We start from the raw sequence: 16322 nt of genomic DNA on the forward strand, positions 1-16322 counted from the left end.
CGTATAACTTTAAAAATCAAAAAACAAAAAACTATTGTAATACCGAACAGCCCTCAATTGGACTGTTCACGTTGCTCCAAATGAGTCCCTCGTTACATTATTGCCATAATTGAATATAGTCTAATCGCATACCTAAACAATACATTTTTCACAAACCAGCAGACAGCAGTAAAACATTGCTGAAAAATCCAAACATGATTACATGTCTCTGAATATTTTGAAACAATTATGTAATATATGTAGAAGACAAAAATTGGGTAAAACCCTCTGCTCACGGCCAAAATCCTCCACTCGACACATTTACCATTAATGCATTTAAAACACGAACTCAGCATTTTGTTATAAAGCTTCTCTTCTTATCCTTTACAACCAACAAACAATCGTCATTTCCTGCTTCGGCATCTATCGCGATATAATCACTTTGTTACAAAAATCCGAAGCTCAAAGAAAGAATACTCTCAATCTTTTTCCAGATTTGCCTTCACCTGCTTCTCCATTATTGAGAATTATCAGTAGTAGCATTTTCCTGTCTTGGAGAATCTGTATAAAATTACGCTTGATCTCTCATATCTCTAAAAATGGAGAAAAAAGAATTCAGGCTTTCAGAAGAAGCTCCTCCAAGAATCCATAGCAACAAATAGCTAAAGGAGTTCATATTTCCCGGGTTTTGACCAGCTTCCGGTTGGTGAACGTCATGGTCAGGGATTGGAAGAGGTTCTCTATCCACATTTTCATTTTGCCGATTTGCATCTGTTGATTGTTCTTGAAGCCGCAGGAGCCTCTGCCTGCACATTAGCAGGTATTGGAACATCACCACTAGGCCTGAGGACAAAGACCCCAGGACCTGAAGCGTCCTCCATTCTGACTGGGTCAGGATTCCTTGTATTCGACCGGGTGAAGTGCCATGTAGAAGCAAGTATCGTAGAGGAGGTTATGTGGAAGTCCGGGTGATGTTGCATATGTGAAAGGCAATTTTCCAAAACCTTTGTAAAGCAGGGACCTGAACAATAAAAAGGCTCAAATTAAATGTATGAACTACAGATCAACCAATACTCAAGAGAAAACGAGACTAGTGTTTGAACCACCGGCTACTGCTTGTACAAATATGCTACAGCACGACTGCAGGACAGCACATTTCTGAAGAGATAAGTTGCAGCCCATATACTCTAGGCCTAATCCATTATCAGTATCTAGTTTCCAGTCCAAAAAGAACAGGAAATACCTTGATATTAGGATGATTGTATTTTCTGTTATGAAGTCATCTTCTGTCCTTTCCTTGCACTTATTTTGTCATTTCCCAGGATCCAGCCGTCACTATTGCATGGTGAACTGTTCTATGGTTGGCTGGTTGCAATTTACAATCTTGAATACGGCATCGAATACGGCATCACAGATATGACGACATAGTGAACTGTTCTATGGTTGCAATTTGCAAAGATCATTATGCCATCAATTTTACAAGACAATCGACATTCAAGCTTTAGATCTAAGCTCCAGAAGGCGTCATAAGATTATTTACCTCGAATCTGTTCCAAAAATACAGGATAAGATGCAGCATAAATGCTGCAGTAGTAGATAAGGCCAGGTATGAAAAACCTGCAAGAAAGAAGAATATATTACACAACAAAAAAAATCGAAATAAGAGACTAATTTTGACATATACAGGTCATAAAAATTGATCATACCATAAGCATACGAGAAGAAGTAGATGTGGAACACCAGGAAATAGAGTAAGAAGAAGCGTGGAAAGAACTTCATTTATATTGGAGTACGAACACTGCAAAAGCCCCAGGCAGTTCATTTAAGATTTCTCGATCATTTGCTACGAGGAAAGAAAGGGAGAAGGGTTGCAATTAGAAACTTAAAAGCATCAGATTTACCTGATAAGGGTAAAAAGCTCACATAGCCAGACCAGTATCACCACCATAAAAGCCAGCAGTTGATCATCATAAAATTCGAACAGAAAAAACAGGATGCGTATCATGATCTGTAATGCCAAATCCAATGCATCACCAGCAAATTGAAATAAAGATATTGCATTCAGAAAAATTTACAAACACCATACTTATTGTGGTACATTCTTACACGCACAAAGACGAGCGATTCAATGACATGAACAAATATTAGCTGGAATGCTGGAAGTCGATGTCGAGCATGGTGTTGAAGCTGCATTGCAATCATTTGGGGAAAAAGAAGTTCAGCATTTGTTCAATGTCCGTTATACCCAAGGAACTAAGATTTAAAATCAAAGCACAGTAAAGAGCAAAAACCTGCAGAACATAAGGGGCATGTTGGAAACAAGTGTTAGAAAAATCCTCGAAATCATTCTTCCAATAGGCGAATCAATTCAATGACATGTAGATATAACAAACAGAAACAAATTTGGATATTGACAACAAGCAATATAATCATATTTGTATAGGCATCGCACTCAACATAGACCAAAGCTAAAGTTTCAAAACTTTTTCATTCTCATTATTTTCACCAAAGAACGTAGCAAATGAGGTTTTCTTTCTTTTACAAACTTCCCATAAATTTAGTTTTAAAATGCTAAAATTAATATAATTAGATTAATTTTTTACTCCCCCTAAAATTAATATAGAATCTTTTGGTCTCCCCTAAGATTAATTTCTGCTGCCACCCCTTTAGGAGGGGGGGGGGGGTCTCTATAGAGAGAGCATCTTTGCCAGACAATTCGAATACAAGGCAGGATAGTACACATCTGAGCATCAGATCAACCCGTCATGGTCCAAGGTCCCTTTCCCACTATTAACCATTTATTCCTCCTTTACTCTCTTACCTCATTCATACCCAAAAGCTCTAAGTTTGTTTTTTAAAGCTCTCTTGTTATCAATACTGCTTACCATTAGCGATCTGATAGTTCTGTACTTAAAAGGCCATCTTCTCCTCATATCTTCAACTACGCTAACCATGGTAAACCCATGCCGCCTCCGGTAACCCACAATCTATATCAAGTACTACTCTCTTTTTTCCATGATCTATCAATGCCGTATCAGTCTTAAAAACCAATTGATGTGGTTACATCCAGTTCCCCACCACCCCCCCCCCCCCACCCCGGCCCAATAAAATATATATAGTTTGTTTGGAAGCAGTATCAGATATGGATTTAGTCTGTTGTATAGACAAGAAAAAGAAGAAAGTGATTTGTGTACAGATAACAAAGATTTAATATGAAAAAGATCTCAGATAGCTCATATGCTATAATGCTAATAGGTGACATATACATTATGCTGAAAAAATTTAGACCTGAAAGCAAAGAAACCTGTAAATTTGAGCATTCGAGTTTGGGTCTCTCTCAATGTAAATGAAACTGACATCGTCGTCGTAAAGAAAACAAAAAGTGACATCATAAGCACTCCGCACTTAGTCACCAAATAATCTGCATTTAAACAAGGGGCAAGCATGTCAACCATCAGACAATCAGCAGAAGAAAGCCTATAATCATGAGAAACCAAGTCCACAAACATATTAACAGACAGTCAGCGAAATTAATATAACAGAAATGTCAAAAATTATTAAGGTCGAAGCAGAAGACAGAATCAAGAACAGGCTTAAGTATCACAAAACACAAACATGAATATATATGGTGTCAGACAAACCTCCAAAAGTAGCAGAAGTTTTTGATGATTCATGGGAATAACTGAGGTTGTAAAACTCTCTTGTCTGATAGTTATATAGGTAACCTGCAGAGAGATTTACCATGTAAGGATCTTGTCCTAGAATAAACTATAAACTGTCAAAGATGCTGTCTGCCAGTTTATATGTTGAGCAACGTTCGGGTCATTGCTTTTATCCCATCCCCCCAAGGGATGAAGTTATTATCTTAGCTAGTTAATTATCAGTTCATAAATTGATTGCTTACTTATTGATGGGCATAGAAGTGCAAATAATTTTACCTACATATGACATAATCCTGAAATCAACCTAGTAGCATGTCCATCATCGAGTATTGAGGTTCGACAGCAATACTATAACAAGTCAAATACTACTAGAGGCCAGAGCGTGCCTCAAAGATATCCACAGCTAAAAGCATACTACAATTGACAAACACAAGTAGTGGACTAGAAGTGAATACAGAAAGCAGCAATCATCATTTGTTAATACTGTGGGGAAGCAACAATAGCATTAATAAGGGTGATACAGATAAACTAGGAACATTGTAGCACAAGAGTTAACAGAATCAAGAAGAGACATCATATATGTTAGGGACAAAAATACTTATTTCCTTGGAGTAGAGAATGATATTACCGTTTCCAGAACAAAAATAACAATTTCTATAGCAAAATATTCTACAAAATCCTGAACAATCCTCTACTAGTAATTAATCTCCAGATCTGGTTGAAACAATCCCAACACTATACCAGCAAAATATTCTATAAAATCAAACCCAAATTCAACGCAAAATATTCAAATCAGAGAAAAATAAGTTGATGATGTTGATCAATTCAAGTTTAATAAAAGTTATATCAGTATAACCGGCTAAATAAAAAAAAATAATAGCATAGAGAAGTAGACTGCTATGTTGCTCGGACTCTTTATTTCACCTCAAGTACCCGTGTAGGATCCTCGACACTCGGACATGGGTGGGGCACTTGGACACTTTGTTTTGGGCTAAAAAATAGAAAAATTCGAAAAAATAGCCGAGTCGGCCACTTGGACACGTACCCGTGTCGAACTGGTACACGAGTCTGAGCAACATAGATGTAGAGGACTACTGTTTTCATTTTCACATATGTCGATCTTATCTTATCCCAATCCACGAACCAGACTATCCTACGGCACACCATTATAAAATAATCAAACACCTTGCCTCCTTGTTATGAAGCGCAGATTGAAGAAAAGCAATCAAGAATATAGCACATAATCTGAGATTATTCTCGTACATAAATTTGGAACCTGGTGTAGAAAAAAATGCAGTTATATTCTCTACCAAGGTACATAAACACTCACTAGCTATAAAAGTTGGATTTGACTCCTAGTACAAAAGCTTCACAATCATGTGTGGTCGTAAAATTGAAACCATTCCACTTTTACATGCCTATAAATTTAGGAAGAACATAAATTGTGCATTTCAAGAGAGGCAAGCATAGGGAAGGAATTCAAGGCATCAAGATGAAGATCTCTGCCTTCATAAACAGAGTTCACTCAGTAAAATGATAATAATAATAGCTGATAGGTAAGACTAAAAATATTAACTTCTGCAGCTACAAAGTACTTACTCATAATTCGAAGAACTTTTGAAGCAAGGCCTTGTTTTCTTCACTAATTCTAGGATCATTGAGTAAGTGAAAGAAAAACGAAGTAGTCTCAGTGTCAGCTGCAAAACCTTTGCTGGTCATAATGCTGACAAGCTCCAACGCCTTTTTCACATCATGACCATGAAGGAATCCCTTGATAATTGTATTGTAGGTGCACCCATCTGGAGGACATCCATCATCTTCCATTTTCTTTACTACCTCGTTAGCATCAGTTAGTAGCCCTTTCCTACAAAATCCTTTGATCATTGCAGTGTAGGTATGCACATCTAGAGGTAACGCCTTAGCTACAAGAAAGGAGAAGATATTCACAGCCTCTTCAAGTCGGCCAGCTTCACACAAGCCATCAATAAAGATAGTGTACGTGAAAGTATCGGGTAGCACACCACTGCTCTTCATGTGATTAAACATGTGTAATGCCTCGTCAATCAGTGCATTTTGACATAGACCATGAATCAACGAATTATAAGTGACTACATCTGGTTTTAAGCCATGAGATTCCATATCTTTAAAGAGCTTGCGTGCAAAATGTACTTGATTGTCCTTGAACAGGGCATCAATTAGAGTGCTATATGTGATAACATTAGGAGTAAGTCCTTTATGTGGCATTTCTTGGAAAAGATGCACAGCTTTGTCAGCCTTTTTAGCCTTTGAATATCCATTGATTAAGCTGTTGAAAGTAAAAACATCGGGTTTGCAGTCATGTTTTACCATCAAATCCATTACCTTTTCTGCCTCTTCCATCTCACCGCGTAAGCAATATCCATCTATTAAAGCATTGTAAGTGATGATATCTGGAACCTGACCACTGTCAATCATGGAATCAAATATAGCCCTTGCTTCAGCAACCATCCCTTCTTTACAATACATGTCAATCAACATGTTGTAGGTCTCCACTTCAGCAACTACATTGTTGTCCAACATCTGAGTCAACATCTCTTGAGCATCTTTCCACTTCCCCACAGTGCACATACCGCGAATTAGCGTATTGTAAGTGATGACATCAGGGGAAATGCGTTTGTGTTTCATCTCCTCAAACAGTTGGAGAGCTTGAGGTAAAAGCTGGTCTTTGCAGAGACTATCAATGATGGTATTATATATGACAACATCAGGCAGGTAATGGCCATGGGATTCCATAGTCCTAAGCAACTTAAGAGCACCAACATTGTTTCCTAGTTTGCAGAGACCTTTAAACATAGTCCCGTAGGTCAAGATGCTAGGTTGGAAGCCAAGCTTGATGGTCTTATCGAGCAACTGAACAGCTTCGTCCAGTTGATCAAAATGAATAAGCCCATTAATCAATGTAGTGAAAGTGACAATATCAGGTTGATGTCCCATCTTAAACAGCTTGGCGAGAACAGAAAACCCGAAATCAACACGACCAGAGCGGCAGTAACAATTGGCACAGATGTTGAGGGAATAAAGATCGGGTGAGATGCCGGACAGCTGAATCTGCCTAAAGAGAGAGATAACAGTGGAGAAAGGGGGGTGGGGTTTAATCTTACACATTGCACTTAAAAGCTGGTTGAAATCAATTATATGAGGAAGAGGACTCAAAGATATCATAGCATCAAACAGAGAAAGGGGATGATTAATCTTGTGAAACCCTAATTTGCATTCATGTCTCACAGATTTTAGGAACATTTGAGGTTCATCAACTTCAAAATCCTCTTTTGCGCAATAACTATAATAATCTCGAAATCGAAAGTATAGAAATTGAAAACGAGATAAAGGAAAAAGGAAAGGAGGAGAGAAATGAAGAAGATTACCGCGACCATTGAAGTAAGCAGATGATGAATTTTGAGTAGCAATGTTGGTGATTGAAGCAATTTTACTCCTCATCTTTTTTTCTAAAATCAGTGATTGTATAAGAAATATAGGAAGTAGAATTGCGAAGTTTTTGGAGATTTTTTTATGGAAACAGAGTAACAATAACAATCACATGCTTCACCAAACGACAGGAAACTTTAGAAATTTCACAAGCCAAATCACACGATAATTCTCGTTTGCATAATTTTACTTTGGATAAACGAGTTCTCAAATTAGTTTCTTTTTTACTACTCAAGCACCATTTCTATTTTGTGCTTCACAATTCATATCTTACCCTTAAGAGTACGTTTTATTCAACTTATTGGACCTGAACTTATTGGACCTTATCTGAACTGAACTTATTGAACCTGAACTGAACTTATTGGAACTTATTAAACCTGATTGAACCTGATTGGACCTGATTCAACTTATTGGACCTGATTGAACCTGATTGGAACTTATTGGACCTGATTGAACTTGATTGACCTTATTGGACCTTATTGGAACTTATTGACCCTGATTGAAACTTATTAGACCTTATTGGACCTGATTGAAACTTATTTGACCTTATTAGACAAAAACATTGACCATGAATAACATAAATATTACCACTAACGTAAATACTACCCCTCAAAATTTTTTGTGGAAACTTATTTGACCTTATTAGACAAAAACATTGACCACGAATTGCAAAATATTGTAATTATAATAATAATTATTATTATTGTTAACCTTAATTATTTAACCATGATTATAATATTATTCAATAGCAATATGAATAATCAAATAATAGACAATAATATAAGTATAATACTATACATTGTGGTACTTTAATAAAAATTTTTAATAATAACATAATCAGCTAATAGTAATATGAATAATAAAATAATAGATATAATACAAATAAATAATAAAATAATAGACATAATACAAATAAATAATAAAATAATAGACTAATACAAATAAATAATAAAATAATAGACACTAATACAAGTATAATACTATATAATCATTGTGGTACTTTAATTAAAATTCTATAATAACATAATCCGCTAATAATGATATGAAATTATGAATAACAAAATAATGGACAATAATACAAATGTTTATTAAACATTGACTATTTGGACCTTATTGGACCTTATTAGACCTGATTGGAACTTATTGGACCTTATTAGACCTTATTGGAACTTATTGCACTTATTAGACCTTATTGCAACTTATCTGAACTTATTGGACCTGAAACTTAATTTTTTAAGTTGAACAGAACGCACCCTAAATTGTCTTTGTTAATGTATATTTTAGGAAAAACATAATCATATCGGGGTCCAGTTAGTTTTGTCTCGATGTGAATTTTTTTAAAATAAACTTTTTATAATTTTTACTTATTGATAATTAAAGATATTAATAGTTGAAATTGTATATCGACATACGTGAAAGTTAAAAATGGTGCAACTATTTCTAAACAGAAGAAGTATTATTTAGAAAAGTAGCATAAGAGCATCTACATCATTAAAAAAAATTATTCACCCCCTCTCTCTACAACTTTTTCTCTTATCGACTAACTTCTAAAAAATATTGTTGCTCATCACCAAATTCACAAAGTCATTCCCAATAATAGCATAAAATTAGGTTCATCAGTTTTTACTTCAAAATGAATTTTTTAAAAATGTTTCAAAATGTGGTAAAATAGATATCTTTTTTAAATCTCAAAAAAATATAACCATTCATATTTTTAAGTTTTTCTGATTTGTTTTTTTAAAATATAGTCATTTTAATTTGGCAAATATATTTGTTACACATTTTTTCACCACTTGATGGGGTCCACTTTTCTCATTACACATATTTTTTGTTTATCATATGACCAATTCCCTAGTTCGATATGACCAAATATATGTTGCAACATGTTCATGATGGGGATGAATTATTTTTTGATCCCATTAACCAATTTTTATGTCATGGTGGTGGATGCTCTAATCTCTTTATTAAACTGATTACAGCATTTGGCGCACTTTTGTGATGGCGCTCTTTTGTGCCTTGCATTGGTTATCCATCTTCCAAAGTAAAGTGTAAAAATGGAGATAGTATATATTTTTTGTGGCATAGGATAAAAAAATTAGCACCCCACTCTCGCCTCCTTTGCCTGTTTTAGAAGAATGGACATTGTAACATGTATCATAAGTAACCTACTAAACAAGTCACAAACAGGTTAAGACATACAAGTCTGACTCAGTCAGGAATAATCAAAAGGTAGACTTAAAATGAGAAGATCGCGCAAATATTGACTTATTTAAAACAATTTTTCCTACTTCCTCCGTTTCGAATTACTCGCTACACTTTGAAAATTCCACTATTCATCAATGAGGCTTGACCATGCATTATTTACTATTAAATAAAATCAAATATTATAATGTAATATGTTGTTGAATTCGTCTCAATGTATATTTTCAGAAAATCAAATTTTTATACTTTACTATAATACATAATTAAATATATTAATAGTCAAAGTAGTGCATCGGCAAGTGTGAACATCAAAGTGTAGCAAAGAATTTGAAACGGTGGAAGTATTATATATAGAGCCCTTGTAAATAAAATATTCCTCATATTTGAGGATTAATTGAAGAAAATTCATTGTTGATGTTAAAAGCTCTCACTTTGGAGCTTGTTCATTAACTCGCACAAGTTTCACTGAGCTAATAGCCCATCATGCGGGCGCTGGTGGGAGCCGCAGAGGGGTAGATGAGGGTGTGCAAGGAGTCCAACAGCACAGAGCCCCCAAAATTATAAAGGCCCTAAAATATATTATTTTGAAAATTTTACTTTATATTTAAAGAAATCATCCTTGTTTCCAACCCTTATAAATTTGTCAATGATTTATCTTTAGATTTTCAAGTTCCTATCTTTAGAACTCTAACCTTCGATCTTTATTTTCTATAAAGTTAGGGGCCCAATTTCGATGTTAGAACCGGGGCCCCAAAATTTTCAAGACGGCCCTGGCGGGAGGTCCACTATGCCAAAAGCGAGGGAAACCGGAAAGATGTTTCATTTCTACAAAAACTTGAAAATACAGTAACACAGAAATCAAATAGTAAAAAGAATCACAACTCAACAATAACTGAAATTTCTACAGCAGTCCTGGGTGGAAAGTTATTTTGTTGTATTATAACTGAAATTTCTTAATATAGCTCATTCACTTGTTTACCAGTTTAAGTACTCAGCTCCTGGATCTCCAGAACTGGCAAACAGGATACAAGAACTTCTCACAGCATCTGGCTTCAAATCTGTGAACACTGACAAGAAACGAGGGCTTGATCACGGCGCATGGGTGCCTCTAATGCTCATGTATCCTGAAGCTGACATCCCTGTTTGTCAGCTCTCTGTCCAATCGCATTTGGATGGAACACACCACTATAAGTTGGGACAAGCAGTGGCTTCTCTTAAGGATGACCCCTCCTACTTGTTCTGATGGAGTTGCTCCGTGGGCTGCAGCTTTTGATCACTGGCTTGAAACAGCTCTAACAAATGGAAGGTAATTTCTTTTCATTTCAGCTAAAAACTTGAATGATTAAATTCAAACTACAAAAGAATGGTTATTGTTATTGCGTGTCTGGCTTTTCAATCATGATATTGCTTCTTGTCTCGCTTGGAAACTACAAAGATTTTTTGGATAGATACAATCAGAGGGACATAGAGGGGAGGGAGAGGAAATTGTTTAGATATTAACTTATATCGAAATGTAATACATCCTACATTCATGTTGCATAACTTAGGCGCTCATCTGAGCGATGTCTTCAACTTGTATGATGTATCTGTTGAACTTATTTTACTTTTGCTAAACTTAACTTATTCTCACTAGACTTGGCTTGTATTTCTACTAAATTATACTTCTTAGCTTGTATTTCTACTAAGCATTTTGGTGGCTTGAGGCAGCTAATTAAGACCCTACCCTTCGACTACATTCTATGTTTTTCATACAGTTGATTAAGACAACAGTACCTAGCTATTAAAACAATGATCTTTGTACTTTTGACGATTATGTGCTCTCTGGTTTTCAGGTATGAAGAAGTGAATAAATATGAAACGAAAGCGCCAAATTGGAAATTGGCTCATCCGTGGCCTGAGCACTTCTATCCACTGCATGTAGCCATGGGTACTGCTGGTGAAAATTCGAAGGCAGAACTCATTCATAAAAGTTGGGATGGTGGTATCATGTCGTATGGCTCCTATAAGTTCACTTCCACCTAAATATCACCATTGTATACTTGTTTTTCTATTTGTACCATCTCTTTAGTTCATTGGTAATCTCTTCAAGGATGAATAAATCAGATGGATTATGCAGTATATATATATTTCTGCACTCATGTAGTTATTGCTAATTATTACATTTTCAAGCCTTTTATCCTATAGTAGTTTCTGCTTAGGTTTGTGATTCTTGAAGATATTATGGGTTAACTACTCGAGTATTGATTGTTCGACTGACGGAATTAAGCAGGTGTGAGTTTGTTGATGGGTTGAAGATGTCCCTTGATATTTCATAATTTCTTGCTGTTTTTGTAACACACACTCTCATTGATTGTTTTATAGCACACTGAATGCTTTCTTTGTGAATTAAATACATTTTGTTGCTGAATTTTTTTTATCATCTATTCATGTGTATGTAAGATCAAGTTGTTTTTGTGATCCTTCATCAATTTTAAAATCTGCTGTGAGATCATTATTCTTTTTCATTTCTGTGATCCACCTTGGGTATTTGTTTAACTCTCTCAAAGCATTTGTAGACTTCAATATTTCTTGTCTTTTGGATATCACTTCTCAACTTTCTCTCTTTCAATCAAATCTCACGCTCTTTGCATGTTTATAGTATACTTCTTATAAATCTGATAAATTCTTAATTTTTTTATATCAGCTTTAGGAGTGTTAACGAGTCGAACCGAGACCCAACCTGGGTAGGCTCGGCTCGAGCTCGAAAATGTCGACTTGGCTTGAGTTCGAAAAATACAAATACCCGCTAGGCTTGTTTCGAGGGTTGACTCGAGCTCGAGATCCAAATCTCCAAATACAAGCTCAACTCGGCTCAAGGCTGGACTCGAGCTTGAGTCAATCGAGTTAGGTATTGGAGTAGTTTTTTCTAGAGAACAAAAGTTTTACGTTCCATTGTTCAAACAATGTGGGACTTTATAAATCAGTAAATCCCAATATCTCTATTCACTTCTATATAAAATAAAAGTTTTATTATTTGTTTCCCATCTTTATCATAGACAAGACTCGTCTGATATCAGGCCTCCCATAAAGGATAAAGCAAATGCTATCAGATGCAGGGAAAATGGGAATAAGCTCTCGATAACTCTAAACTGGTAGCCATGCCCATGTATCGTAGCAACATAAATGTTTCTTACTTATTAGCTAATAGAGTGGAGGGAAATTAGGGGAAGGGAAGAAACACACACGTATACACAAATATATAGGGCATTTCAAATGTATTGCTAAATAAGAAATGCATTATTGACAGAAGCCCCTATATAAGGCTCCATTTGGTAGGGCGTAAAACATTTTCCTAAAAAACTGTTTTCATCTATTTTCAGTTTTATATTGTTTGATTGGCAAAATAATGTAAAATCATTTTCCCTTGGGGTAAAATTACTCTCACATACATGGAACCAAACAACAGAAAACTAATTTTGAAATTGTGTTTTACATTGTAAATTGTTTTCTATGAAATCATTTTACACCGAAAATGTTCTACGCCCCACCAAATGGAGCCTAAGTGGAAGCAAGTTCTCATAATCTTAGTTGAGTTTACACCTGGTGCTCACCAATCACCACGACTGGTGCATCCCCTATCATATCTGGTAATCACCACAACTGGTGCATCCCCTTTCATCTGGTAATCACAACAGCTTAAAGGCATTGTGTATTAGAGGCCAAATAATCCAAGTACTCCCACTTAATGAGCAAAGAGAGTATAAATCAAACTACGTTTGTCAATATTAAATCTATTGTTTCTCTCAGGAACAAAAACCACCTACACCTAAGCCGAGAAACAAACCCAGAGCAAAAAGGACACTTACCGGCCAGTTACTATCCAGCTAATTCATACTACACCATATTAACGCGACAGTGATAGCTATCATCAGGATCACTCCATAGGGTCATCTAAGGAACTATGGTTTCAGCAAAGAATCAGGCAACACTTCCAAATGTAAAAATTTGAATAACTCAGGTTGATCGCAACTTATTCAGCTAATTGAAATGAGCAAACATATCACTGAGCTAGAAGCATGGTCATCTAACTCTTTCTGTACAAATGCTGGCTTTTAGCTTTTCAAAATGAAAACTGCAACTACAAAGTACTCATTTCTCGAATAACTTTCGAAGCAAGGCCTTGTTTTCTTCACTAACTCTGGGATCAATGAGTAAGTAAGCAAATAGCGAAGTAGTCTGAGCGTCAGCTGCAAATCCTTTGCTGGTCATAATGGTGACAAGCTCCAAAGCCTTGCTAAGATCATTACCCTGAAGGAATCCCCTAATAATTGTATTGTAGGTGCACTCATCTGGAGGACATCCATCATCTACCATTTTCTTTACTACCTCTTGAGCATCAGTTAGTAGCCCTTTCTTACAAAATCCTTTGATCATTGCAGTGTAGGTACGCACATTTAGGGGTAACTCCTTAGCTACAAGAAAGGAGAAGATATTCACAGCCTCTTCAAGTCGGCCAGCTTCACACAAGCCATCAATAAAGATAGTGTACGTGAAAATATCGGGGAGCACACCACCGCTCTTCATGTCATTAAACATGTGTAATGCTTCGTCAATCAGTGCATTTTGACATAGACCATGAATCAACGAATTATAAGTGACTACATCTGGTTTTAAGCCATGAGATTCCATATCTTTAAAGAGCTTGCGTGCAAAATGTACTTGATTGTCCTTGCACATAGCATCAATTAGAGTGTTATATGTGACAACATTAGGAGTAAGTCCTTTATGTGGCATTTCTTGGAAAAGATGCACAGCTTTGTCAACCTTTTTAGCCTTTGAATATCCATTGATTAAGCTGCTAAAAGTAACCACATTAGGTTTGCAGTCATGTTTTACCATCAAATCCATTACCTTTTCAGCCTCTTCCATCTCACCACGTAAACAATATCCATCTAGTAAAGCACTATAAGTGATGATATTTGGAACCTGACCACTGTCAATCATGGAATCAAATATAGCCCTTGCTTCAGCAACCATCCCTTCTTTACAATACATGTCAATCAATATGGTGTAGGTCTCCACATCAGTAACTATGCTGCTGTCCAACATCTGAGTCAACATATCTTGAGCATCTTTCCACTTCCCCATAGTGCACAAACCACGAATTAGCGTATTGTAAGTGATGACATTAGGGGAAATACGCTTGTTTTTCATCTCCTCAAAAAGTTTGAGGGCTTTAGATAAAAACTTATCTTTGCAGAGACTGTCAATGATGGTAGTATATATGACAACATTAGGCAGGCAATGGCCATGAGATTCCATGGTGCGAAGCAACTTAAGAGCACCAACATTGTTTCCTCGTTTGCAGAGACCTTTAAACATAGTCCCATAGGTGAAGATGTCAGGTCGGAAGCCAAGCTTGATGGTCTTATCGAGCAATTGAACAGCTTCATCCAGTCGATCAGAATGAAGAAGCCCATTAATTAAGGTATTGAAAGTGACAATATCGGGTTGATGTCCCATCTTAAACAGCTTGGCGACAACAGAAAACCCGAAATCAACACGACCAGAGCGGCAGTAACAATTGGCAAGGATGGACAGGGAATAAAGATTGGGTGAGATGCCGGACAGCTGAAGCTGCCTAAAGAGAGAGATAACAATGGAGAAAGGGGGGTGGGGTTTCATCTTACACATTGCACTTAAAAGCATACAGAAATCCTCAATAGAAGGAAGAGTACTCAAAGATATCATAGCATCAAACAGAGAAAGGGGATGATTAATCTTGTGAAACCCTAATTTGCATTCCTGTCTCACAGATTTTAGGAACAATTGACGGTCATCAACATGATGATATGTTGCACCATATGTATAATTTCGACAAGAAAATAAAGATATGAAAATGGAAGGAAAGAAAGGAGGAGAGAGAGGAAGAAGAATACCAGAAGAATGAACAAGTGGAATTACAGCAGTTTTGCTCCTCAACAACACCATATCTCTCAAAATCATCTTCATTTATGAACCACCATAATAACTGATTCGATGAGAAAATAATAATAGTTGGTACTTCTCAAACAAATTTTGGAGCTTTTTCATTACCAGACCAACTATCTCCTTCTCCGCTTTAAGAAGGAGAGGCTACAGTTATTTGGTAGAGAGATATTCATAGTTACTTTAGTTATACAATTGTATACGTTAAACATACAATCGCAAATTTCAGACACATTTTACTTGATATATCTAAGTACTAAATTAATTGGACAGCCCTCGAGGATTGGGTCGCTTAACATTGTACTTAGGCTCTTCTCCAAAAAAAAAAAAAAAAAAAAAAAAAACATTGTACTTAAGCTTTGTTTTTTAGATTGAATAAGTTTGAACTTAACTGAACTGAATAAGTTTGAACTAAATTGAAATGGTCTGAACTGAACTAATCTGATCTGAATTGAGTATTATTAATAATTACAAGAAGAGTAATATTTTTATCATCATTGATAATGATAATAATTACTCTTTTTATCACTTGTCTCGCTCCCTTATTTTATGTTCAATAGGTTAAAAATACCCTCTAAAAAGCTTAAAAGTGACGTTGTCAAAAATAATAATATAATATAATATAATATAATATAATATAATATAATATAATATAATATAATATAATATAATATAATATAATATAATATAATATAATATAATATAATATAATATAATATAATATAATATAATATAATATAATATAATAATATAAACATAATAATAATATAATATAATATAATAATAATAATAATAATAATAATAATATAAACATAATAATAGTAATAATAATAGTAATAACAATAATAATAATAATATAAGCATAATAATAGTAATAATAGTAATAATAATAATAATAATAATAATAATAATAATAATAATGATAATGATAATAATAATAATAATAATAATAATAATAATAATAATAATAATAATAATAATGATAATGATAATAATAATAATGATAATAATAATAAAATAACAATAATAATATAAACATAATAGTAG

At 35.0% G+C, this 16322-nt stretch overlaps 1 protein-coding gene across 1 annotated transcript; it reads right to left on the minus strand.

The window, feature by feature from the left end:
- Positions 1-16: 16 nt before the first annotated feature.
- LOC104890439 (pentatricopeptide repeat-containing protein At4g19440, chloroplastic) lies at positions 17-15835 on the minus strand. Its single transcript, XM_057394153.1, has 10 exons — positions 13449-15835; positions 12899-12966; positions 5241-7212; positions 3621-3704; positions 3284-3400; positions 2086-2166; positions 1881-1987; positions 1686-1777; positions 1223-1596; positions 17-1000 (listed from the first exon to the last, which is right to left on the minus strand). Exons 1-3 carry the CDS (start codon positions 15297-15299, stop codon positions 5241-5243), a joined length of 3891 nt encoding a protein of 1296 aa, XP_057250136.1. The 5' UTR covers positions 15300-15835; the 3' UTR covers positions 17-1000; positions 1223-1596; positions 1686-1777; positions 1881-1987; positions 2086-2166; positions 3284-3400; positions 3621-3704.
- Between the last annotated feature and the right edge of the window lie 487 nt (positions 15836-16322).

The sequence above is a fragment of the Beta vulgaris genome, chromosome 4 (genome assembly GCF_026745355.1).
Source record: "Beta vulgaris subsp. vulgaris cultivar EL10 chromosome 4, EL10.2, whole genome shotgun sequence".
Lineage (NCBI taxonomy): Eukaryota > Viridiplantae > Streptophyta > Magnoliopsida > Caryophyllales > Amaranthaceae > Beta > Beta vulgaris.